The sequence below is a fragment of the Papio anubis genome, chromosome 18 (assembly GCF_008728515.1).
Source record: "Papio anubis isolate 15944 chromosome 18, Panubis1.0, whole genome shotgun sequence".
In the NCBI taxonomy this organism is placed as follows: domain Eukaryota; kingdom Metazoa; phylum Chordata; class Mammalia; order Primates; family Cercopithecidae; genus Papio; species Papio anubis.
This window is the reverse complement of record NC_044993.1, coordinates 54,205,574-54,232,037: the sequence shown is the minus strand read 5'-3', so window position 1 is coordinate 54,232,037 and position 26,464 is coordinate 54,205,574. Positions and strand designations below refer to the sequence as shown.

Here is a 26,464-nt window from a genome sequence, read left to right as displayed (position 1 = left end):
GCCACCACACCTGGCTAATTTTTATATTTTTAGAAGAGACTACGTATCACCATGTTGGTCAGGCTGGTCTCAAACTCCTGAGCTCAAGTGATCCACCCGCCTTGGCCTCTCAAAGTGCTGGGATTATAGGCATAAGCCACCGCGCCCAACCTGTAAACTCTTTTCTATCCCTCAGATTTATTGTTTTCATCTTCCTTTTCTCATTCCCTGTCCAGTTTTTCTGTTCCTCCCTTTTTGCCACCTTCTGAATGTTTGTCTTCAAGTAGGAATGTCCATCTTGCTCACTACGAAGGCTCCATCTTAATCATCTTTCTCTCTCCCTCCTCCACCCAGATGGATCCAATATTTTGAAACATCTTGTCTACCAAATACCAAGCCCTCCTTAAACAGCAGCCATGTCTCTCTTGCAGGCTTTTGGGAATATTGGGAATAGCTTATGGATTCAACTCAGGAAGCCTAAGGTAACCCCTGGGCTCCTTGGCTACACTGCAGCCCTGTAGCCATATAGAGATGATGGAGCCCTGTGGGGGTAAGAGGTGAGCCTCCCTGCCCGCCCCTTACCTGGTAGGAGCCATGAGGAGGGATGTAGTAAGTGTCTCCAGGAGCAAGGGAGTAATAGTCCTCCTCAATTTCCTTACAGTAGAACATGGACAGAAGTGATAGCAGGAGACGCCGGTCTTTGTCATCAGTCACTCTGCCTCCATAATTACATTCCCCTGGGGACAACAAACAGAAAGAGAGGTTGAGCCCAGGGAAGGTCATCATGAGCTTGGTGGTTAACATAAAACACGGCATTCTTCCGGCCAAAGATCTCTGCTGGGACACAGTGATAGGGACAGCAAGCAGGGAAATTCCGGGCAGAAGATGGCAGGTCCCCTGCAAGGGCCCCACCCTCAAGCTGAAAAGCCTGAAACTACAGCCCAAAGTGAGAACTTACATCCCTGTTTTCCCACTTGAAAGCTGCCTTTTCCAAAACAACCCATGACCTGCCCCGCCCCCGCAACCCATGCCCATCAAAACCCCAAGCTCAGCCAGCAGAGAGAGAGAAGCAGCTGGACATCAGAGAGAAGCGGCTTGACTTCAGGGGACCAGCTTGACAGTGTAACTTTGTAGAAGAATCTGGTCGGAGACGGCTGGACTTCCTGAGAAGACTACCTTCCTGCTCCATCCCCTTTTCAGCTCCCTTTCCCACTGAGAGCCATTTTCATCGGCAATAAAATCCCCCGCATTTACCATCTTCAATTCATTTGTGCGACCTCATTCCTCCTGGACACCTCTTGGACAAGAGCTCAGGTGCCATGAGTGCAGGTGCAAAAGGCTGTCACACTGACCCGCCACTGGGCGGTTAACATTTAAGCTGTTTGTGGACGGCAGAGCTAAAAGAGTACTGTAACCCTTCCTCTGGGTGACAGAGGGAGACTCTGTCTCAAAAAAAAAAAGACATTTTGAGAGAGAGAGAGAGACCACATTCATATAACTTTTATTACAATATATTGTAATTGTTCTATTTTATTACTGTTGTTGTTAATCTCTCACTGTGCCTAATTTATAAATTAAACTTTATCATAGGTATGTATGTATAGGATAAAACATAGTGTATATGGGGTGCAGTAAAATCCAGTTTCAGACATCCACTGGGGGTCTTGGAACATATCCCTGATGGATAAAGGGGGACTAATGTATATGTTGAGATGGTGGCAGTAACAGCGGGTGGTGCCTTTGCTAACTGTGCCCCCGACAGAGAATTACAATGAGCAAAGACCCTTGCCAATTCATGCTGGAAATGTAGAGTGGGCAAGAAATGGATCTATGATGTCTTTTATACCCTTGAGGTTTGAGGATTGTTAGTGATCTCAGCCTAACTAGCCTATCCCGACTGGAACAGTTGGAAGGTGACTACTCTCAAGCTGGCTGGTTTATGACCAGCAGGCAGTTGGTTTATGGCTTGCAGGCAGTTCTCTACGCAGACCATATCCCAGGGCAATCATGCACTCATGCTATGGTCTGAAGAGGAACCCTAGGATGTGCTTCTGTGTGGCCTGGAACTGTGGGAATATGGCTCACTTCTATTTATTATTATTATTAGTATTAGAGTCGGGGATCTCACTGTTTTGCCTAGGCTGGGCTGGAATCCCTGGGTCCAAGTAATCCTTCGGCATCAGCCTCCTGAGTAGCTGGGACTACAGGTGCAAGTCACTGTGTCCAGCTCCAGGCACACTTCTTTGGAGACGGTCTTTCACCAAACTGAGATCCACTGTGTGTGTGCTGTGTGTGTCATTTGGGGCTTTGTTCTAGGGAACACTATACGGAGTTAAGGTCAGTGTGACCTTCTGGCATGGAACTTAATCACTGTAAAGCCCAGTCTCTCCACCTTGGCACTCTTAACATGTTGGATCAGATAGTTCTGTGTTGTGGGGACCACCTTGTACATCGTAGACTGTTCAGAAGCATCCCTAGCCTCCACTACTATAACTGCCAGTAGCACGCGCTATGACAACCAAAAGCATCTCCAGACATTGCCAAATAGCCACTGGGGGCCGAAATCACCCACGGTTGAGAACCACTCCTTTAAGCCTCTGTCTTCCCAGCTGTAAAATGGGGTTATTAACATGGAGCTCATAAGATTAACGTGAAGACTCAATGCATTAATCACAGGTATATAGTGCCGGCCGCATGCCTGGGGAAGAAATTCTAACAAACTCCTTAACATATGGAGCTGAAGAGGAAATTGTGTGTGATCTTGATGCCCCAGTTTTTTAATTAAGCTGCATTTTGACCTTTAGCCATGATCTTCCATTCATTTAGCACACGTCTATATTTGTTCCTATCTCTGGGACTGTGCGGCATGTTCCTTGAAGTTAGCGGTCACGTTTTTTAGGTTGTGTGTGTGTATGTTTTTTAAGAGATGGGGTCTTGCTCTGTCACCCAGGCTGGAGTGCAGTGGTGTGATCATAGCTCACTACAGCCTTGACCTCCTGTGCTCATGTGATCCTCCTGCCTCAGCCTCCTGATAACTGGGGCTACACGTGCACAACACCACACCCAGCTCATTTTTATTTTATTTTTTTGTAGAGATGTTGCCTAGACTGGTCTCAGACTCCTGGGCTCAAGCAATCTTCCCACCTTGGCCTCCAAAAGTGCTGGGATTACAGATGTGACCCACCGCACAGAGCCTATGATCAAGTTTTATACATTTACATTCTTCCATATGATGTACATATCATGGACTAATAAAAGGTTGCCGATTGATTGCTTTAATACAAAACAGCTAGGGTCATTTCTACCTCAGGGTCACTCTGCTGCGAATGTTCTCCTTCCTCGATGTCCCACCCAGTTCATTCTTTTCCACTCATAAAATTCCTACTCACCCCGAAAACCCATCTCTTACGCCTTCAAGAAGTTTGCCATGATCATCTCCTCCTCCTACCCCAAGATTTAATCATTATGCTGCCCTTCTACTTTATAAATGTTTCTCTTGTTGAAGTTATTACTATGTTATTTTTTTTTTTTCTTCTTTTGAGACAGGATCTCACTTTGTCACCCAGGCTGGAGTGAGGTGGCACGATCAGAGCTCACTGCACCTCCACATCCTGGGCTCAAGCAATCCTCCCACCTTAGCCCCCTGAGTAGCTGGGACTACACGCATGTACCACCATGCCTGACTAATTTTTGTATTTTTTGTAGAGATGGGATTTTTCCCCGGCCAGTCTTAAACTCCTGGCCTCAAGCAATCCCTCCACCTTGGTCTCCCAAAGTGCTGGGATTACAGGCATGTTCCACTGCTCCTGGCCTGTATTTTTTTATTATTATTATTTTTGAGATGGAGTCTCTCTCTGTCACCCAGGCTAGAGTGCAGTGGCACAATTTCAGTTCACTGCAACCTCCGCCTCCCCACTTCAAGCAATTCTCCTGTCTCAGCCTTCCAAGGAATAGTAGGACTACAGGCACGCACCACCATGCCCGGCTAATTTTTTTAATTTTTAGTAGACACGGGGTTTCTATATGTTGGTCAGGCTGGGCTCAAACTCCTGACCTCAGGTGATCCACCTGCTGTGGCCTTCCAAAGTGCTGAGATTACAGGCATGAGCCACTGTGCCTCGCCGGCCTGTATCATTTTTTAAAAATATTTTTCTTCTTTTGGAGACTGTGAGTCACTCAAGGGTAAAGATTCTATCTTAATTTTTTGTTTGTTTGTTTCCTTACAATATCTAGCATGATGACCAGCATTAGTAAGAGCTCGATGTTTATGGTGAGGGAGGGAGGGAGGGAGTAAATAAGTGAATGGAAATGGGAGCAGAACAGCAGGAGGGTGGAACATGATACTGGAGGTTTACAGTGGAAAAACCCCTCCCATAAATACCTGTCAGGTAGGTCAGAGCATCAAAGGGTACCTCCTTGTAGTCATTGAGAAACATCTGGATTTGCCACATACTAATCCTCAGGTCAGATTCATTGAATTCATAGGGAATATTCCACCCTGTGTGCGGGAGAGCAGAGAGAGGCTTCAGTGCTGAGAGCTCTTAATTTCCACTCAAAGACCAAGCCGAGGGAGTTAAGCATCATTATGGATCAAAAGCCTCTTTCAAGCCCATGAATATCAAGCACCGGGGCCAACTATTAGCCTGGACATTTACCGCCAACGTGGGAGCCATTCTGCCTGAGAAAACATCCATTCTAAAATCAATTTCCTTATGTACCTCCCCATTTGTTAAGGAAGATGTTAATGTCCTGGGATTTGTGGAATGAGAATTATTCAGCCTGGCAGGAATACGGCGGTAATGCATGGAGCTCCAAAAATAACACCGCGGCATGGCTAGACAGCAGGAGCTACGACTGGGCAACAGAGCCACGTTAGTTCTGAGAATTCCCCTCCTCGAGCTCCTGGGAAAACTGAATGGCCAACCTTAAAGAAATGATCACTCATATTTCCAAGGGTGTAATGATAAATGCCCATTGGGGGCTGAACAAGTGACATACATGTGTAAACCAGGCATGGTGCAGGATACAAGAAAGAGCATGGGGAAGCCTGTGCTCAATAGAGAAGTTTTTTGTTTGTTTGTTTTGCTTTTGTTTATTTGTTTGTTTGTTTTGAGACAGAGTCTCGCTCTGTCCCCCAAGCTGGAATGCAGTGTCGTGATCTCAGCTCACTGCAACCTCCGCCTCCTGGGTTCAAGAGATTCTCCTATCTTAGCCTCCTGAGTGGCTGGGATTACAGGCATGTGCCACCATGCCCAGCTAGTTTATGTATTTTTAGTAGAGACAGGGATTCGCCATGTTGGCCAGGTTGGTCTTGAACTCCTGACCTCAAGTGATCCGCCTGCCTCAGCCTTCCAACGTGCTGGGATTACAGGCATGAACCACCGTGCCCAGGTTCAATAGAGAAGTTTAATTTCCTCCCAAACACTCGCTTTCAAATTAGAAGTATAACAAAATAATAAAATTCGTGTGCCAGCAAATGAAGCATGACTGGCAGTTAGTTGCAAGCCAAACAGTTGCTTGGCTTTTTTTTTTTTTAGAGGCAGGATCTCGTTCTGTTGCCCAGTCTGGAGTGGTATGATCTCCGTTCACTGTAGCCTGGAATTCCCAGGTTCAAGTGATCCTCCCACCTCAGCCTCCCAAGTAGCTGGGGCTACAGGAATGTGCTACTATGTCAGGCTAATTTATTTATTTTAATTAATTTATTTTTTTAATATTCAGGAGTTCTAGACCAGCCTGGCCAACACGGTGAAACCCCATCTCTACCAAAAATACAAAAATTAGCTGGGTGTGGTGGCATGCTTGTAGTTCCAGCTACTCAGGAGGCTGAAGTGGGAGGATCGCTTGAACCTGAGAGGTGGAGGCTGCAATGAGCCAAGATCACACCACTGCACTCCAGCCTGGGTGACAGAGCGAGACCCTGTCTCAAAAAAAAAAAAAGTCTATAGGTAGATTAATATGTAAGCAAAATGTAATATATTCACACAAAGGAATTTGTTGTTGTTGTTGTTGAGACAGGGTCTCGCTCTGTCACCCAGGCTGGAGTGCGATGGTGTGATATGGGCTCACGACAAACTCCACCTCCTGGTTGAAGCAATTCTCATGCCTCAGCTTCCCAAATAGCTGGGATTATAGGCGGGCACCACCACACCCGGCTAATTTTTGTGTTTTTACCATGGGGTTTTACCATGTTACCCAGGCTGGTCTCAAACTCCTGGCCTCAAGGGTTCTGCCTGCCTTGGCCTCCCTAAGTGCTGGGATTAAAGGCACAAGCCATCACGCCCAGCCAGGTTGTCAGATTTAGCAAATAAAAATACAGTGAGAGTTTAATCTTAAATAATAAATCATTTAGTATAAGTATGTTCCAAATACTGCCTGGAAAATACTTATACTGTATTTTGCTGGCAACCCTATCTGAGCGCAAGCTTAAACATGCACCTGCCTGGAAACACACCTATATGTGTCTGGTATCCTTTCCCCCAGGCCACCCAGGTGCACTGTCATCGCTTACCTAGGGGGCCGAAGTTTCTCCTCTCTTGAACAATGGCGTGGAAGAAACAAAGGCCAAATAACATCTTTTGCCACATCACCGCCTTCGCACAGCTTTGGAAGAACACAGGATCTGAGATGGGGTCATTGAGGTAGGAGCGCAAAAGGTTGGCCCGGAGCCCTTTGGGGGGCTCATTGGTCATTTTGATTCCATTCTGGAGAATGCTGACCGGAAACTTCTCTGATGGATAGCTGGTTAGCCAGAGTCTGGAAGAACAATGGAGCCAACCTTTTAGAGCAATACAGTAAGTTATAGTGAAAAACAATAACAAAAACAATAACAGTAACGAAACAGTCCAGCCTGGGTAACATGGTAAAACCCCATCTCTACTAAAAAAATTGTTTTATTTATAAATTTAAAAAAATAACAAAAAATAATAGCTATGATTTATTAAATACTACCAGAGCCAAAGCCATGCTAAGCATTTAACATACGTCCTTTTATTTCCCTTAAGCCTCACAGTCACCTGATGAGGAGGGATTCACTAACCCTTTTACCAGTGAGGAAACCGAGGCATGGCAAGGTCAGGTGGGTTTTTCAAGGACACGTCGCTTGGCAGTAGTTGAACCAAGATGTGAAAGAACTCAGGATTCTCTGACTCCAAAGCTCCTACATTTTTTTTTTCTTCTTTAATGTAGAGATGGAGTCCCTCTGTGTTGCCCAGGCTTGTCTCGAACTCCAGGGCTCAAGTGATCCTCCCACCTCACCGTCCCAAAGTGCTGGGATTACAGGTGTGAGTCCCTGTGCCTGGCCCTAAGGCTGCTTTCTCTCTACAACGAGAGTTGAATAGTTGCAACAGAGACAATATGGCCACAAATCCTAAACTATTTACTATTGGCCCTTTACAGAAAAAGTTTGTGGATGCCTGTCATATAGGAAATGGCATTTGAAATGGGCCTTGAAAAATAGGGAGAAATTCTTTTTTAAAATGCAAGTTTATCTATGCCCACAAAAAATGGGAACATATGTAAAAGTGTTTAGAAGAAACCAGAATTGATAATTTTACCACCTACAGGTTAACATCTTGGCACACTGCATCTGAAGCTCTTTTTCAAAATTTTTATTTTATTTTATTTTATTTTACTTTTATTTTTTTGAGACAAGGTCTCACTCTGTCACCTAAGCTGCAGTGCAACGGTGCATCTCAGCTCACTGCAACCTCCACCTCCCAGGTTCAAGTTATTCTCCTGCCTCAGCCTCCCTAGTAGCTGGGATCACAGACGCATACCACCCCGACTAGCTAGTTTTTGTATTTTTAGTAGAGACGGGTTTCAAAAAGTTGGCCAGGCTGGTCTTGAACTCCTGGCCTCATGTGATCCACCTGACTCAGCCTCCCAAAATGCTGGGATTACAGGCATGAAACACTGCTCCTGGCCAGTTCTTCTTCTTCTTCTTTTTTAATCTAATTTTATTTTTAAAGATATCTTGCTCTATTGCCCAGGCTGGTTTCAGACTCCTGAGCTCAAGTGATCCTCCCACCTCAGCCTCCTGAGTAGCTGGGACTATAGATACTATAGATGCATACAACCATGCTAAGCTCCCAGACTTTTATTAATTTGTTTTTCCTACCCAAGGTCAAATTACATATACATCATGGCCTCTTGGTTTTCATTGGTTTACTAGACATTAGAGAGATTTGTAACAGGTAGGTTTGGGGTTGAAAGGTCGTTAGAGACACAGGACAGAGGCTGAGCCTCCCTGTGGAGGAGGGAGAGCTGGTGATCTAGTCAGACTCGGTGGGCTTTGGGCTATGGTCCAGGCACAGGGCTGGGAGGGGTAGAAGAGTAAACTGGGGGCCTAAGGCCTGACTTCAGTCTGCAGATGGGTGATGTTTTTGGCTCATGTCATTGAACCCATACAATGCTGTGATGTATTTTTGAAGTAGTTGATACTTTTTGTTTCTTTTTTTTTTTTGAGATGGAGTCTCACTCTGTCGCCCAGGCTGGAATAATGCAGTGGTGCAATCTCAGTTCACTGCAACTTCCACCTCCTGTGTTCAAGGGATTCTTGTGCCTCAGCCTCCCAAGTAGCTGGGATTACAGACATGCACATCACGCCTGGCTAATTTTTGTATTTTTAGTAGAGACGGGGTTTCACCATGTTGCCAGGCTGGTCTTGAATTCCTGGCCTCATGTGATCCACCTGCCTCGGCCTCCCAAAGTGCTGGGATTATAGGTGTGAGCCACCTTGCTTGGCCCCAAACAGCATTCTTGAAACTAATGGACTTCTCTTAAACTCTCTCTCTTTTGGAAGTTTTATATGAAGACAAATCAACTGTGGCTAATCTGACTTTGTAAATAAGCACCAAACACTTTGCCTCTTTTCCGGCAGACAACTAAGATGAAAATAACCAGCTAGCTTTATTGGACAGAGCAGGGGTTGACATATTTTTCCTGTAAAGGACCAAATAGTAAGTATTTTAGACTTTGTGAGCCCATATGATCTCTGCTGCAACTACTTGTCATACAGAAGTAGTCATAGACAATATATGAATAAGCATGGATGTTTTTCAATAAAACTTTATGGACACTAAAATTTGAATTTCATAGAAGTTTCATGTATTATGAAACATGATTCTTTAGGTTTTTTTCCACACTGTTTAGTTAGCTTGCAAGCTATACAAAAACAACTGGCAGCAGGGTGCATTTGGCCATCGGGACATAGGTTGCTGCTCTCTGGCCTGGTATAAGAGAATCCCTGGTCCGGGTGTGGTGGCTCACACCTGAAATCCCAGTACTTTGGGAGGCTGAGGTGGGCAGATCACCTAAGATTGGGAGTTCAAGACCAGCCTAACCAACATGGAGAAACCCCATCTCTACTAAAAATACAAAATTAGCCATGTGTGGTGGCACATGCCTGTAGTCCCATCTACTTGGGAGGCTGAGGCAGGAGAATCCCTTGAACCCAGGAGGCGGAGGTTGCCATGAGTGGAGATCACACCACTGCGCTCCAGCCTGGGCAACAAGAGCGAAACTCTGTCTCAAAAAAAAAAGAGAATCCCTGAACATTTGAGTTAAAATGGACTTTAAAGTCTGTTTGGTTCATCTTATTATTCTATGAATGCAAAAACTGAGGCTTAGCTTTGCTGGGCTTTAACAAAAAACAAATAGCTGTTTCCAATGTTGATTAAAATTCCAAAGAACCCCAGAAATGTAGGATAGAGGTAGGCAGGTGGCAGGAGGCCGGACATATGATACCTGGAAAATGGTAGATTTTTTTTTTTTTTTATTTTAAACAGGGTCTCACTCTGTGGCCCAGGCTGGAGTGCAGTGGTGTGATCACTGCTCACTGCAGCCACGACTTCTCGGGCTCAGGTGATTCTCCCAGTTCAGCCTCCCAAGTTGCTGGGACTACAAATGTGCGCCACCACGCCCAGCTTATTTTTTGTATTTTTAGTAGAGACGGGGTTTTGCCGTGTTGCCCAAGCTGACCTTGAACTCCTGGGTTCAAGCAATCCACCTATCTCAGCCTCTCAAAATGCTGATATTACAGGCGTGAGCCAACATGCCTGGACAGGATTTTTTTTAGACAAATAATAATTTTTAAAAATTAGACTTGCTCACATTGAGTCTACCTTTCCAGCTACATTTCCTATTACCTTCTCCAACAACTTCTCATGGCATATACCAGAGTTGTAAGATAACTTCTCAGCATTTCCTTAATACCTCTCTTTGCTTTTCCAAATGCTGTCTCTTCTGCCTAGAATATCCTTCCTGGCAAACTCCTATTCATTTTTCAAAATCCTGGGCCATTGTCAGGCCTCCAGGACTTCCCCAACCTTCCCATCCCTTTTCTATATTCCATGGCTCTTCTTCAAATAGTGAGTAAATCAGATATGACATGGTATCAACATTATTCATCTATGGGCTGCCTTCTGCTAGACTGAAGAGCTTCTTTCTTTCTTTTTTTCTTTTTTTGAGAGGAAGTCTCACTCTGTCGCCCAGGCTGGAGTGCAGTGATATGATCTCTGCTCACTACAACCTCTGCCTCCTGAGTTCAAGCAATTCTCCCACCTCAGCCTCCCTAGTAGCTGAGATTACAGGTGTACACCACTACGCCCTGCTAATTTTTGTATTTTTAGTAGAGACAGCATTTTGCCATGTTGGCCAGGCTAGTCTCGAACTCCTGACCTCAGGGGATCCACCCGCCTCAGCTTCCCAAAGTGCTGGGATTATAGGCATGAGCCACCCTGCCCGGCCTAGACTGAGAGTTTCTAAGGGGCAGGACTGTGTCTTGATCATCTTCCCAGCCACCAGCCTGATGTCTGGAGGTTGGGTCCCAGAGAAGGCAGTGGTGGGACAGCATCTCACCTGAATCTGGCATTGGTGCTCTCAGGAACAATCACCTCCTCACAAATCTTCTCCAGTGCAGGCATCCAGCTTGTGGCCAGATGGCAGTTCTGTAAGACCACCCAGGTCCCGTCTTTGATGGCATTGTTGATCATTCTGGCAGCAATAGGGCCTTGGCCTTGGCCAAGGGAGATGGTCTGTGTTCTGGTACCTCCCATACCAAGGTCGTCAGCAAACTTCAGCAGGCCTGAGACCAGGAAGAAAGGAGGCTTTTGAAAGATGACAGGCTAGCTAAGAGTAACAGAATAGCCACATCAACAATAAACATGGCTCGGTGTGGTGGCTCACACCTGTAATCCCAACACTTTGGGAGGCCGAGGTGGGAGGATCACTTGAGCTCAGGAGTTGGAGACCAGCCTGGGCAACACAGTGAGACTCTGTCTCTATTTAAACACACACACACACATATACACACACGCGCGCACCAATACCAACACAAAAGGTGGGGTTCACATTAAAATTTTGGACTCAGAAAAAGACTCATTGGCTTCTGTTAATTACAAAATAAACATCTCTCTGGGGAAGCTCAAGACATCAGGTCAGATGGCAGATGAAGCTACAACCAACTTCTCTTTTGCTTTAAACACATAGACATTCTTGATAAAAAAAGGAATTATCTGAACTGAAAAGAAAAAAAAAATCAAGGCTTGAAAGAAAGGGATATTCCCAGGTGCCAAAAATGGGGAACTCAAAAATAAAGAGGTGAGCACATAATCAAATAACTAGGAAACTGATTTTTGCAAATTTATTTTAACGAGAAATATAAGCATTTGTAAAGTGAAATAAGTAAGTCTCTCACCTCTCTCTTCCCAGTGGTAGCCAGTGTTACTAGATTTGTGAATCCTTCCAGAAATATTTTATGTATTTAAATAAATGCATATATATGATTAAATTTATATGAATTGTAGAATACTGCATTTTTTCCCACTTAACAATGTACGTATCTTATAGGTCTCTTCCACATTAGTACATGTATTAAGGCTTTTTTCTTTCATGGATACATAGTATATCACCATTGGAAAATACCACACTTTATTTCATTACTCTAGATGTTAAAGTTTTAATGTCCATGGGAGATACAGCTTTGCACTCATAAGAGGTGGGGAGCTGGAACTGAGACATTTGCATAAAGTTAGGATTCTCAAAATGCCATACCTTCATGTTATGAAGACCAGACATTTGGCCAGATGCGGTGGCTCACGCCTGTAATCCCAGCACTTTGGGAGGCCGAGATGAGAGGATCACTTGAGGTTAGGAATTCGAGACAAGCATGGCCAACATGGTGAAACCCCATCTCTACTAAAAATACAAATATTAGCTGGGTTTGGTGGCGCACGCCTGTAATATGAGCTACCTGGGAGGCTGAAGCAGGAAAATTGCTTGAACCTGGGGAGAGGCGGAGGTTGCTGTGAGCTGAGATCGTGCCACTGCACTCCAGCCTGGTTTACACAGTGAGACTCCATCTCAAAAAACAAACAAAAAAAAGAAGGCCATTTGACTACTGACCCAAGGAAAAGACATGGAAGCTCATAACTGGTCTGGAGCCTGGATGAAAAAAACAAACAACTCTCCAGTGAAAAATCAAAACACTGTTTATGCCACATGAATTTGAGGAGTGTGAGTTCACAGTACTCTCTGGTGTGGGATTCCTAAGCTGAGAAATTTCCCATAAAATTTGATTCAGAATGGCGACCCCCACTTCGCCCCCTGGGGTACCACTGTTTGCACAGGCAAAGTTGTTCTGTAGGGACACCCCTAAAACCCAAAGTATATGAGACTCCTGCAAAACAACACAAATCTGCTGATGGTGAACTCACAATTAAAAAAAAATACACGAGGAAGTACATCACCATGAGGGGCAGGCAGCACATAAAAAAAATCAGGGTTAATATTCTAAGGATTACATATGGTCTCTGTTACGAGCTGCATCGTGTCCCTAGCAAAATTCATACGTTGAAGTCCTAATTTCAGGTACCTCAGAATGTAACTGTTCAGTAGCTGGAGATAGGGTCTTTGCAGAGGCAAAGTTAAAATGAGTTCATTAGAATGGGTCTTAATCCAATATGACTGATATCCTTATGAGAAGAGGAGATGAGGACAGACACAGAGAGAAGGCCCTGTGCAGACATAGGGAGAAGATGACCATCAGCAAGCCAAGCAGAGAGGCCTCAGAAGAAACCATCCCTGCCAAAAGCTTGATTTCAAACTTCTTTCTTTGAGAATTGTGAGAAAATAAATTGCTGTTTATTTGTTTTTTGAGATGGGGTTTCGCTCTTGTTGCCCAGGCTGGAGTGCAATGGCACAATCTTGGCTCACCACAACCTCCACCTCCCAGATTCAAGCGATTCTCCTGTCTCTGCCTCCCGAGTAGCTCATGCCAGTAATCCCAGCACTTTGGGAGGCCAAGATGGGTGGATAACTTGAGGTCAGGAGTTCAAGACCAGCCTGGCCAGCATCGTGAAACCCCATCTCTCCTAAAAATACAAAAATTAGCCGGACGTAGTGGCACGTGCCTGTAATCCCAGCTACTCGGGAGGCTGAGGCACGAGAATTGCTTGAACCCGAGAGGTGGAGGTTGCAGTGAACCAATATCACGCCACTGCACTACAGCCTGGGCGACAGAGCAAGACTCTGTCTCAAAATAAATAAATAAATAAAATAAAATAATAAAAAATAAAACAATAATCATCATCATTGTGCACTGGCTAGTGAAATAATGGATCTCGGTAATGATTGTCATAGGCCACTAAAACTATTAAAGGCAGTGATTCCCAGCACTGGTTGCACATTGGAATGACTGGAAAGGCTTCATAAAACACAATTCATAAAACATCCCAAAGGTTTTAATTTAATTGGCCAAGGCTGTGGCCTATGCATTGAGATGCTTCTTTAAACTCCCCAGGTGATTCCAATGTGCAGCCAAGATTGAGAACCGTCACATTAGGTGAAAATCTGGTGGGAAACTTTATAAGGGAGGGAACGGGGGAACGGACAACCAGCTCACGCTGACAATGCCTGAGTCCCCAGACCTGTCTTTATCAGAAAAGACAGCCAGACAGTATGGATCTCGTGATGTGCGACACTAGAAGGAACACAGTGTGAAGTTTCCTGTGGAATCATCCGAGCTGAATCTCACCAAGCTTCTATTTTGTTCTTTTTTTCTTTGGGAGGGGGCAGGGTCTGTCCCCTAGACCGGAGTGGTGTGATCATAGCTCATTGCGGCCTTGATCTCCCCAGGCTAAAGGGATCCTCGTACCTCAGCCTCCCAAGTAGCTGGAACTACAGGCATGTGCCACCGTTTCCAGCTAATTTTTTAATGTTTTATAGCAATGGAGGTCTCACTATGTTGTCCAGGCTGGTCTCAAACTCCTGGGCTCAAGCAATCCTCCCAACTCATTCTCCCAAAGTGCTGGGATTACAGGCGTAAGCCACCTCTCCTGAACCCTCACAAGGTTTTTAAGGAAAAAACTTTGACTGAATTATCAAGATACAACAGTGGGAAATTTCTGCATTTCTGGTTTCTCTTGAAAAATCAGATGATCTAGCAATTCTGGGCTTACATTCCCAAATGGCCCAATTTGTGGGTGCCGAGTAGCAGCTGAGCTCTTTAGGTGGAAAAATAAGAGTTTCGTGGCTCCACCTCAGTGTATGAACCACTTGGCCTTCAGAGTCATCTGAACTTGAGATCCCTGCTGTAAGGGACGGGCTACTGATATCCACCCACACATTCTGGGCTTTCCACCTCTCTTCCACAACACTCTGTTCTTACCTGCCATTGGGTCTGCACTTGGAGACAACACAAAAATCAAAGGCGCACAGCAGCTGGAATCATTGTAGGATCCCTGGAGATCGAAGGTAGGGGCTTCGATGTACAGCTTTCCCATGTGTTCAGCAATGAACTCCCGGATCGCTGGCACTATTTTGTCAGGCCGCAAACATCGGAGGATCACCATCTTCTCCAGTCCTTGACAGAACTTCCAAGATCCAGGGAGTTGCTCCTCGTGGGGCCAGGCTGAGTCATAGATCAGCTTCCATTCATCCAGGTTCTGTTCCAAATGGTCCTTCAGGCCGTGCAATTTGGGTAAAGCAGATGCACGGACAATCTCCGCCCACGCCTTCTCAGACAGCCATTGGGGAGCTGGGTTGGGGTAGGGGTTATCCAGCGCGACGCCTCCAGTGAGAAGGAAGTACCACACCTCCTCCGTAATTTCCTTCTTCTGTTTCATGATGCCGATGGTCAGGAGGAGAGAGAAGAGTAGCTTGTCCTTCTCAAACAGAGAACGGCACACGTTGTTGTAGATACTGAGGGTGAAATGGTCAATGATGTACTCGATGCGCAGATTCAGTTCTTCGCTCTTCGTGCTATGGGCCAGGGAATGCATGTAGAGATGTATGAACCAAGTCAGGGAGTACTGGTACATCGGCTCGATGTTGGCCAGGTCCGAGATACAAAAGAAGATGGTGGCGGAATGCACAGCCACTGGCTTATAGCCCATCCGAGTCTCGTCAATCTGCGTTTCTGTCATGGAGGCAACTTTCTGTTTCTCTGAGATCTCTTCAGATAGCACTTTGGAGGAGGACAGAACTTTGATGGCGGTTTCATCCTCCAGGATGTTACCCTTGGACATGGAGAGAACCTCTAAGATCTTATCTTCAATTTCTTTGAGATGCTTCTTGTTCTCTGCGCTTTCCACAATCAACTGGTTCTTTTTCTCTTCCAGCTCTGGCTTCTCCTTCGCAGCCACGATGCCAAGGAGTTGATCTTGGAGACCCAAGGGGGTGATCATGAAGTTGAGGAGACAGACTTTCACGGCAACTTCTGGGAGGTAATGTGGATTCCTCAAACGGGTTGTGATGTATAACTTAAAATCCCTGGAATATTCGATGATGTTTTCACCCAGCCTCATGTACTCAACTCCTTGCTGTTTGAATGTTGCCTTGAGCAAGATAGGTTCAATAGAAGCATCCAGCTCTTCACCAATGTTTTCAATCAAGACAGGGGTGCCTAACTGCAGCGCGTTTTCCAGCATCCTCATGTAGTTGCTATCAGATAACTTGATGACAGCCAGTTTATTCGCCTTCTCCATGTTCTTAATCCATTTATTGGCCTGCCCCTGAGGGTCAATCATTAAGGCCCAGCGTCTGGAATTGGACACAATGATGCCGTTGTCGATGGAGAAGGAGTCAACGGGAAGCCCAGCAATCTGCCAGGCACGGATTTTTATGGGATCCCCTAACGTATGGCTGAGACTGAAGTCACTAGAGCCGGGGATGACCTTGTCCTTACATTCAGCCAACCACTGATTTTGGCACTGGATCCGATAATCCACTGTAAAAGCGCCCAGGTAAGCCACGGTTCCTGAGGACAGCAACACGTCACCCGTCAGATTAGTATAGCGGATCCCCAGGTGCCGGGCAGCTTCGGTCCATCTGTCCTTCTCTCCCCCAAGACCACTGATCAGTTTCTCTGCCCTGACTAGCTTTTGGGAGCAGATTTCAATGTTTTCCTCCAAGTTCTTTTTCTTGGTGTTCATCTCCTCAAAGTCGTCATTCAGGGCCTGGAGCCGGTCTACCACCAGCTTCAGCTCTGCTCGTTTCTGATTCAGCTTCTGCATCTGTGCATCCAGCTTCCCCTCTGCTTCCCTCAGTCGCTCCCGTTTGGGAGCCACCACCTTGGCCACGCGATCGTACACCTCCATGGCCCTCACCCACTTGCACAGACCCTCGCAGGCCGAAGACACATTTTTAATGACAGTCGGCTGGAATTCCGGGTGATTGATAAACCTTTCCCGGATCCGCTTCATGGTCAGTGGGGGGATGTTGTCTTTGTCATACGTCTTAAGACTCTCCAAGAATTTCAGATCCCCAAGAATCTTTTTGGATACTCCCCAGTAGTCTTCTATCATCTTACCTATTCGGAACAAGAAACACATAATGTATTAAGACATTCTGGTCGAGACTTAAAATTTTGCAGTGGTTACTGCTGGTATTTGAGAAAAAACAAAAACAAAAACATGGTCTGGGAGGCCCAGCCGACCTCACCAACCCCATCTCTGCCTCACTCCCTAAACTCGGGTTACAAAGGACCTTCCTTCAATTCCTTCATGACCCCAAGTGCTTATTACCATGAGCCCTTCGCCGATACTGTAAATGGCATCTAGCTGGCTCCTGACCAGACCTCAGTTCTCATTTTATTTTATTTTGTTTTATTTATTTATTTATTTTGAGACAGAGTCTTGCGCTGTTGGCCAGGCTTGAGTGCAGTGGTGCGATCTCGGCTCACTGCAACCTTCGCCTCCTGGGTTCAAGCGATCCTCCTGCCTCAGCCTCCCAAAGAGCTGGGACTATAGATATGTGCCACCACGCCTGGCTAATTTTTGTATTTTTAGTAGAGACGGGGTTTTACCATGTTGACCAGGCTGGTCTTAAACTCTTGACCTCATATGATCCACCCACCTCGGCCTCCCAAAGTGCTAAGATTCCAGGCCTGAGCCACCGCACCCAGCCAATTTTTTTTTTTTTTTTTTTTTTTTTTGAGATGGAGTCTCACTCTTGTTGTCCACGCTGGAGTGCAATGGTGCGACCTCGGCTCATCACAACCTCTGCCTCCCGGGTTCAAGCAATTCTCCTACCTCAGCCTCCAGAGTAGCTAGGATTATAGGCACCTGCCACCACGCCCAGCTAATTTTTTTGTACTTTTAGTAGAGATGGGGTTTCACCATGTTGGACAGGCTGGTCTTGAACTCCTGACCTCAGGTGATCCACCTACCTCAGCCTCCCAAAGTGCTGGGATTACAGGCATGGGCCACCACGCCCAGCTGCGCCCAGCCAATCTTTGTATTTTTTATGGAGATGAGGCTTCGCCATGTTGCCCAGGTCAGAGGCCTCATTTTAAAAGCCATCGCCATTGAGGTTTCCCTTCAATTATTTTCTACCATCTACCTCTCCCTCAAAGCGGTAACCTTCTGCTGTTTCCTAGAACCTGGCACACTGCCTGGTACTTAGTTATCAATAAATATGGGTTGAATGAATAGTACCCCATTATCTTATTCATGGATGGAAAAGGCAGGAGGAGCCACAGCCCGTGGGGATGTTTCAAATATTCTTCCCTAGTCTGGGAGGTCGGTTGGATGGAGCCCAATCAGTCCTCCCTGTGATGAACCGTGTGAGTGAGGCCAAGATCTTGTGAGAATGAAGGAGGCTGGAAGAAGCAGCTTGCAGGCTTCCACCCATACAGAAGACTACCCGTGGCCTGCCCAGACACAAAGCCAGGCCCTTATTCCCCTTAGCACCCATTATGCTGACTAACGACTAATCAAGTGAGTCTCAATCCCATCCCGGAACAATGCTCCTTCTGTTGACACATTGGAAAAAATTCAGGAAGCTTTTTGGCCTGCGGTACTTGCCAAGCTCAGGCTCATCAAAAAAGTTATACTCTGAGACATCACATTGAGTACAGCAGGTCAAATGTGTCCCATTCCTAATTACAAGAGCAGAAATCGGCCAAATATTTCCCATGAAGGTTTCTGTTGGCATTCTAGAAAATGATCTGCTTCATTTAAATTCAAGGTACCCCTAACTAACTCACTCAATTGCTCTTTTGCTCCATCTCAATATACTCACTCAATTCCATGGTTTGGGTGAATAATAGGCATAATTTGCTTTAATTTTAATTTAATGATAGGTTCTGTGCTGATTATCAGTGATCCAAGATGAGAAATGGCATTCATGACCTGGCTGTGCTTTGTGTATCTCAGCAGGTCTCAACCCCAGCTGCAGGCAGAGCTTAAAAAAAAAAAAAATTCTACTGCTCAGGCTGCATCCCAGACCAATGGAATGAGACTCTCTAGGAGTGAGGCATGGATTTCTGCTTTTTTTTTTTTTTTTTTGGAAACGGAGTTTCGTTCTTGTTGCCCAGGCTGGAGCGCAATGGCGTGGTCTCGGGTCACTGCAACTTCTGCCTCCCGGATTCAAGCAATTCTCCTGCCTCAGCCTTCCAAGTAGCTGGGATTACAGGCACACACTACCATGCCCAGCTAATTTTTTTTTTTTTTTTTTTTTTGTATTTTTGGTAGAGATGGGATTTCACCATGTCGGCCAGGTTGGTCTCAAACTCCTGACCTCAGGTGATCGCCCATGTTGGCCTCCCAGAGTGCTGGGATGACAGGAGTGACCTACCGCGCCTGCCTGACTTCTGCATTCTTTAAGCTCTCCAGGTGATTCCAGGGTGCAGAAGTGCTATCTAGCTCATCTTTGCTCAAGGCCAACTTATTATACCTCAGCTGCTTCCCTAAAGGATGCTCTTGTAAAGTCCACTCCTTGCTTGGCTCTTCCTGATGAGCTTTGCATCTGTTTTATGTGATTGTAGGCCTGACAGCCGCCAGAGAAGAGGGAATACTAAGCAATGGGAAGCAGGAGCCAGAAGGTCTCAAATGAGGGATCAGGGATTTCTTTTTTGAGATAGGGTCTCACTCTGTCATAGAGGCTAAAGAGCAGTGGCAGGATCACGGCTCACTGCAGCCTCAACCTCCCAGGCTCAAGCGTTCCTCTCTTCTCAGCCTCCTGAGCAGCTGGGACTACAGATGTGCACCAGCACGCCTGGCTAAATTTCGTATTTTTTGTAGAGATGGGGTTTTGTCATGTTGTCCAGGCTGGTCTCAAACTCCTGGGCTCAAGTGATCCACCCACCTCAGCCTCCCAAAGTGCTGGGATTACAGGTGTGAGCCACTGTGCCTGGATGGGATTAAAGTAGAGATTTCTAACATTATAGAAATAATGAGGCCGGGCGCGGTGGCTCAAGCCTGTAATCCCAGCACTTTGGGAGGCCGAGGCGGGTGGATCACGAGGTCAGGAGATCGAGACTATCCTGGCTAACATGGTGAAACCCCGTCTCTACTAAAAATACAAAAAACTAGCCGGGCGTGGTGGCGGGCGCCTGTAGTCTCAGCTACTTGGGAGGCTGAGGCGGGAGAATGGCGTGAACCCGGGAGGCGGAGCTTGCAGTGAGCCGAGATCACGCCACTGCACTCCAGCCTGGGAGACACAGCGAGACTCCGTCTCAAAAAAAAAAAAAAAAAAAAAAAAAAATTAATGAAGGAATAGCCAGACTGCTCTCAGGATGGGAGGACTCAAAAGGCAGGAAATAGAACTGGAGGTGATTTTTAAAGTCATGGTTCAGCTCTAAGGCACTAGTCTCAATGCAAAGTCCTACATCTAATTTAAATTTGAAGGACAGTGAATATTCACCTGTTCATGTTTCTAGGCTCAACTGTAGAAGGGGCTTTCCTTCCTCCTTCCCCATTCCTTTCTCCCCATTTCTAATTCTCTGTATCCTCCTCTTTTTCTTTTTTCGTCTGTCCCCCCCCCCTTTCTCCCCCTCCAGTTGCCGTCTCTGCCTGTCTTTGCCCTTGTCTCCTGTCCATGTCTCTCTCCCTCTAATTTTCCATTCCTCACTTCTGCTGCACCCACCCCCTCCCCCAACTCTTCCTCTCTGTCTTCCTGTGAGTGTGTCTCCCTGTCTGTCTCTCTTCTCTCTGGTCTCTTTTCTTCCCACTCTGTGTCTCTGTTTCTGTGTCTCTCTTTGTATCTCTGGCACTCCCTGTGTCTCTGCGTCTCTCTGTCTCCATTTCTCTGTCGCTCTCCACATATTTGTCTCTCAGTCTCTATTTCTACCTGTTTCTCTCCCCTCATGCCTTACTCTCTCCTGGATGTCTGCAACTCACTTGTGTGTGCAAGTCTCTCCCCCTCTCCTCTCTCTCTCTTTTTCTTTCTCTTTATCTGTGTGTGTGTGTGTGTGTTTCCCTGTCTCTTCTGATTTCCTTCTCTCCTGGTCCCCCTGTCCCTTTGGGTGCATATACATATGCATGCCTGTGTGTATGCATGTCTGCATGTGTGTGCATGCGTGTGTGTGTGCACATCTGTGTGTGCATGTTTGTGTATGCATGCATGTGTGTTCATGCATGGCTCTGTGTATGCGTGTGTGCATGCATGTCTATATGTGCATGCACATGCGTGCATGTCTGTGTGTGCATGCGTGTGCATGTCTCTGCATGTGTGCATGCGTGTGCATGTCTGTGCATGCGTGCATGCATGCGTGTGTGTAGAGGTGTCTGGGTCTCCATTTATTTCTCAGTCTCCTCTCTGTTCCTTTCTTTGTCTCTGTCTCATTCTTTTCCTTTCCCTAACTCTCTTTCTCTGCTTCTCTCTCTGTTTCTCTCTCTCTGTAGCTCTCTTGGTCACCCACACATGACTGTGTTTGTTCCACACCAGGCCTTTTGTCTACCTGACCTTCATTTTTGTAATGACTTGCAGGGAGAGGCCTTGACTAAGCTCAGCTCCACCTACAGATACCTGCATTTTCCCAACTGACTGAGAGGGCGGAGGCTGCTGGAGAAGCGTGAGAGAGGCCTTGGGTGCACACACAGCCTGGTTTCTTTCTTAATTCCTCCAAACTCAATGATCTTGTCTGCAGGCTTGGAGTCGACTTGGGGATGCAGTGGGGTGCTGGCACCCCACTGCCAGGAAAGAGCAGTCTGTGCAGGCATCTGGGTGGGGTGGGGTGGGGGTTACCGGAGCCACTGGGGTCTGGCTTCCTCTCTGGCTTCATCCCTTTCATGACGCAGATGCTCTCCATGACCAGCTTGACAGGGCCTGGTGGGTTCTGCATCGACTTCACCAGTGAGATGTCGGCCGGGTTCAGGGTGTCCAGAGCAGCTAGTGCAGCCTCGAGCGCAGGCATTGCCTCAGCTAGATCGCCCTCACATTCGTTCTGTGGGCAGCACGAGGACAAAGGAGATGAGTGCCCAGGGCCTGGCACACTGGGGGCAAAGCAGAGCTTCACTCCTACATGAGGAATCAGGAAGAGGTGCTTCCTCTTCCTCTTCCAGATCCCCTTTAACACGGTGCCTGCCCCTGAAGCTGGACAATGGCTCTGAGCGTTAACCAGCAGCCGGAACACATGCATGGCCTTTTGGGGCTGTGGTCTGGATGTCCCGAACATCTGAGCATTCAACTTATTTGCTTTTTTGGCCGGGCGCGGTGGCTCATGCCTATAATCCCAGCACTTTGGGAGGCCGAGGCGGGTGGATCACTTGAGGTCAGGAGTTCAAGACCAGCCTGGTCAACATGGCAAAATCCTGTCTCTACTACAAATACAAAAATTAGCCGGGCGTGGTGGCGGGCGCTTGTAATCCCAGCTACTCAGGAGGCTGAGGCAGAAGAATCGCCTGAACCCGGGAGGCGGAGGTTGCAGTGAACTGAGATTTTACCATTGCACTCCAGCCTGGCCATCAAGAGTGAAACGCTGTCTAAAAACAAAAACAAAAGACAAAAACAAAAAAACTCACATAGGCGTTGTTACCACATTTGTTTCTATGCTAAAAACATAATAATTTAAAGTTGCCCCTGAGTCTTAGCATGAAAAGAGCAATAGGATTGTTTGAGAGGTATGGAGTTCAGGGCAATGTGGCAAAAAGTAATCAGATCGCAGTAATTTTGGTATCACTCATCATCCTCATTAGGGGGGAAAGAAATAATTGGAAAGAATTGACCAACGTAAGCAAATCATTATGCTCGTGAATCAAGTGTTGGTGACCTGATTCTTGCTTTTCCAGTCTCTTTGTCTTCCCAGTATGGATTTCTTTTCCTTTTTTTTCTTTTCTTTTCTTTCTTTTTTTTTTTTTTGACAGAGTCTCGCTCTATCATCCAGGCTGGACTGCAGAAGCGGTGTGATCTCGGCTCACTGCAACCTCTGCTTCCCGGGTTCAAACAATTCTCGCACTTCAGGCTCCCGAGTAGCTGGGACTGCAGGCGCCCGCCACCAGGTCTGACTAACTTTTGTTTTTTTTAGTATAGATGAGTTTTTACCATGTTGGCCAGGCTGGTCTCGAACTCCTGACCTCAGGTGATCCACTCGTCTCGGCCTCCCAAAGTGCTGGGATTACAGGCATGAGCCTCCGTGCCCAGCCATACGTTTGAGTTTCTCACAAATCACCTTTTTTTTTTCTTTTTTGGTAAAGAGCAGGGAACTCACTTTTTCTCCATATAAAGAAACACTAAAATTTATGTTTCTTAAAGGGAAATTAGGATCAAACAGAAACTCCTAATATGGATTTCATTTGCATTCCTGCTGTGCATTCGGTACCCTACTGGGCACTATTCCATGTTGTGTCATTTCTGGGAGTGTGAGGAGATTAGAGAAAATTAGCAACTCCTCCCGGGCAGGAGGACCACAGCCCTGAAAGGTCCAGGAAGGGATTCCAGTCCACACAAAAGCCTCAGGGAAGCTGCACGTCAGACACTGGTTTCTTCTCCTCCCTGGCTAGTTTCTTCCACTTCCTGACTCATCCCAGGATGTCACTCCCTGGAAGAGGGATGGGATGGCAGAGTATTGAGCCTCACCCTTTGCACTGAAACCTGATGTGGCAGTTTTTGCCTGGGAGTGGGTGTGGTGGGGTGTCCTGGGTCACCGCCTTACAAACCTTGTGCCATCACTCACCTCCCTCCTGCTCCAGCAAGTCACTGTTTGGCCTGACATTACAGAGCAGAGTCCTGGCTGTGCTGTTCTCCTTCCCTCCGTGACCCACAAGTGGAGAGGGGCTAGCCTTGGTCCCATAGGCAAGTCCCCTTGGTATAGAGCAAAGAACAGCAGTTTTGGAGAATCGCTAACATAGACCCTTACGCTCTGGCACAGGCTACAAATGTTACATGTTTTCCTCTTAGTACCCCCACTTCGTAGATGAAGAAACTGAAGCGAGGAAAGGACAGAGCAAAAACTGAGCCCTGATGTACCTGCTTCTAGCACAGAACCATGGAAGAGTTGCCAATTCATGCGCCTCAGGGGGCCAGGCCAGTGAGTGTGAGTGGGTGGGGCTGGGGCTTTGGTGAATTGAAACACAGGAGCAGCATCTATTTAATACCGATGATGAGTGCAACCCGGGAGGGCAGCTTCGATGTTGCCAGGTTGCCTGATGTTTTCCAAAGAAAAGCTGAAAATTCAGAATTGTTACTTGAAATCTCCTGATTTTTTTTTTTTTTTTTTTTTTTTTTAGATAAGATCTGACTCCGTTGTCCAGGCTAGAGTGCAGTGGTGTGACCACAGCTTACTGCAGCTCCTGGACTCAAGTGATCCTCCTGTCTCAGTCTCCTGAGTCGCTAAGACTACAGGTGTGCTCCACTGCACCTGGCCAATTTTTTTCTTTTTAGTTTTTTGTAGAGAAGAGTTTTAACTATTGCTACCCGGGCTGGTCTGAAATTCCTCCTGGCCTCAAGCCATCCTCCTGACTCAGCCTCCCAAAGCACTGGGATTAAAGGCATGACCCACATTGCCTGGTCTATTATTACTGATAGTTTCCATTCATCTCCTGTCTGTTCTATTAGGACTCTAAGTGAAAAAGCATCTGTAATTCAGGGTATTCATTATGTGACTCTGACAGGGATCAGACCCACCCAGGGGATCTCCCACAGGCCAGGTCTCTGGACTCAGTGGAGAAAAGCCAATCAAAAAGGCCTGCCCTTCTGAGACAATGCCCTATGACTTTTTTTTTTTTGGTCACTCAGGCTGCAGTGGCATGATGTTGGCTCACTGCAACCTCTACCTCCCAGGTTCAAGTGATTCTTGTGCTTCAGCCTCCTGAATAGCTGGGATTACAGGTGCCCCACCACCAGACCCGGCTAATTTTTATATTTTTAGTAGAGACAGGGTTTCACCATATTGGCCAGGCTGGTCTCCAATTCTTGACCTCAAGTGATCCTCCTGCCTCAGCCTCCTAAAGTGCTGGGATTACAGGTGTGAGCCACAGCGCCCGGCCACCATGACCTACTTATGATAGAAGACAGACATAGGCTGCTTTTTGATCAAGCCCTTGTTTGAAGAATGGTTAAGAGAATTTTCTGTTAAGTGGGGGCATAGGTTCAAGTATATTAAGGTAAGTGCCATGAACCTTGGCTTCTAATCCCACTAACTAACCATGCAGCTCTAGAAAGTCAAGTTACCACTGAACCTCAATGCTGTCAACTCTCATATGCCCATGTCTGTCATTCTTTTTTTTTTCTTTTTCTTTTTTTTTTTTTTTTTTTTTTTGAGATAAGGTCTCGCTCTGTCGCTGAGGCTGGAGTGCATTGGTGAGATCTCGACTTACTGTAACCTCTACCTCTTAGATTCAAGAAATTCTCCCACCTCAACCTCCTGAGTAGCTGGTATTACAAGCATGTGCCACCATACCCAGCTAATTTTTGTATTTTTAGTAGAGGTAAGGTTTTATCATGTTGACCAGGCTGTTCTCGAACACCTGACCTCAAGTGATCTGTCCACCTTGGCCTCCTGAAGTGCTGAGGTTATAGGCATGAGCCACCTCTCCTGGCCCCATCTGTCATTCTAAAGTCTCAAACTAGTTTTAATGCTCAAATGTAACCATGTACTTCAAAGTGCTTTGTGAAATATACAACATCACATCAATGCTAATAGAATAAATAGATTTTCTTTTACTACCTGAATGTAGGTCAAGCCCTTACCAGGACTATTTCCTCTCTGGCACAAGAATCACCTTCAAGTGGGTTTCCTCTAGGTTCAACATTCTGTCATTCAACAAATATTTATTCCACGCCTACAACACACCAGGCATAATTGAGCAAAAATACGATGGAGGCGAAAGAAACAGTCATGTGGATATCAAAAGGAAGGGCATTCTGTGTAGAGGGAACAGCCAGTTCAAAGGCTCTGGGGTGGGAGTGTGGGTTATGATTATTGAACGAATAGCTAGGAGATCAACGTGGCCAGAGTACAAGGAATGAAGGAAAAGTGGTAAGAGATGAGGTCAAAACAGATTGGGTCTTTTTGTTTGTTTGTTTTTGAGACTGGGTCTTGCTCTGTCACCCAGGCTGGAGTGCAGTGGTGCGATCTGGACCCACTGTAGCCTCAACCTCCTGGGCTCAGGACTCACCCACCTCAGCCTCCTGAATAGCTGGGACCATACGTGCATGCCACCACAGCCAGCGAATTTTTTTACATTTTTTGTAGAGATGGGGTTCTCCATGTTGCCCAGGCTGGTCTTGAACTTGGCTGGTCATGAACTCCAGCACTGAAGCAATCCACCCACCTCAGCCTCCCAAAGTACTGGGATTACAGGCATGAGCCACTGCACCTGGCCACTTTTTTGTTTTGTTTTTTAGACAACACAAGGTCTTGGTCAGCTACTCTGGAGGCTGAGGCGTGAGGATCACTTGAGTCTAAGTGTTCAAGGCTGCAGTGAGCTATGGATTGCAGTGGTATGATCCTAGTTCACTATAGCCTCAAACTCCTCGGCTCAAGCAAACCTCCCATATCAGCCTCCTGAGTAGCTGGGACTACATGGGTGTGCCACTACACCTGGCTAACTTTCTTAGTTTTATTTTTGTAGAGACAGGATCTTGCTATGTTGCCCAGGCTGGTCTTAAACTCCTAGGCTCAGGTGATCCTCCTGCCTTTGTCTCCCAAAGCTCTGGGATCACAGGTGTGAGCCACCACACATGTCCATATGTTGGGTCTTAATGCTTCCTGGATTCAACCATGTTTCAGAGCAACTTGCTTCATCACTTATCAGCTATGTGATGC

General features: G+C 46.4%; 1 protein-coding gene across 3 annotated transcripts in view; it reads right to left on the bottom strand.

Moving 5' to 3' along the window:
• Positions 1-26,464, bottom strand: part of DNAH3 (dynein axonemal heavy chain 3) — a 208,189-nt gene that overhangs the window by 15,124 nt on the left and 166,601 nt on the right. For all 3 annotated transcript variants that reach the window (XM_021931814.2, XM_021931815.2, XM_021931813.2), the window contains 6 exons: positions 21,445-21,643; positions 14,645-16,786; positions 10,837-11,062; positions 6,488-6,732; positions 4,361-4,477; positions 562-716 (listed from right to left, as the gene is read on the bottom strand). In XM_021931814.2, coding sequence (XP_021787506.2) covers positions 562-716; positions 4,361-4,477; positions 6,488-6,732; positions 10,837-11,062; positions 14,645-16,786; positions 21,445-21,643 — 3,084 coding nt within the window. The remainder of the gene's footprint in view (positions 1-561; positions 717-4,360; positions 4,478-6,487; positions 6,733-10,836; positions 11,063-14,644; positions 16,787-21,444; positions 21,644-26,464) is intronic.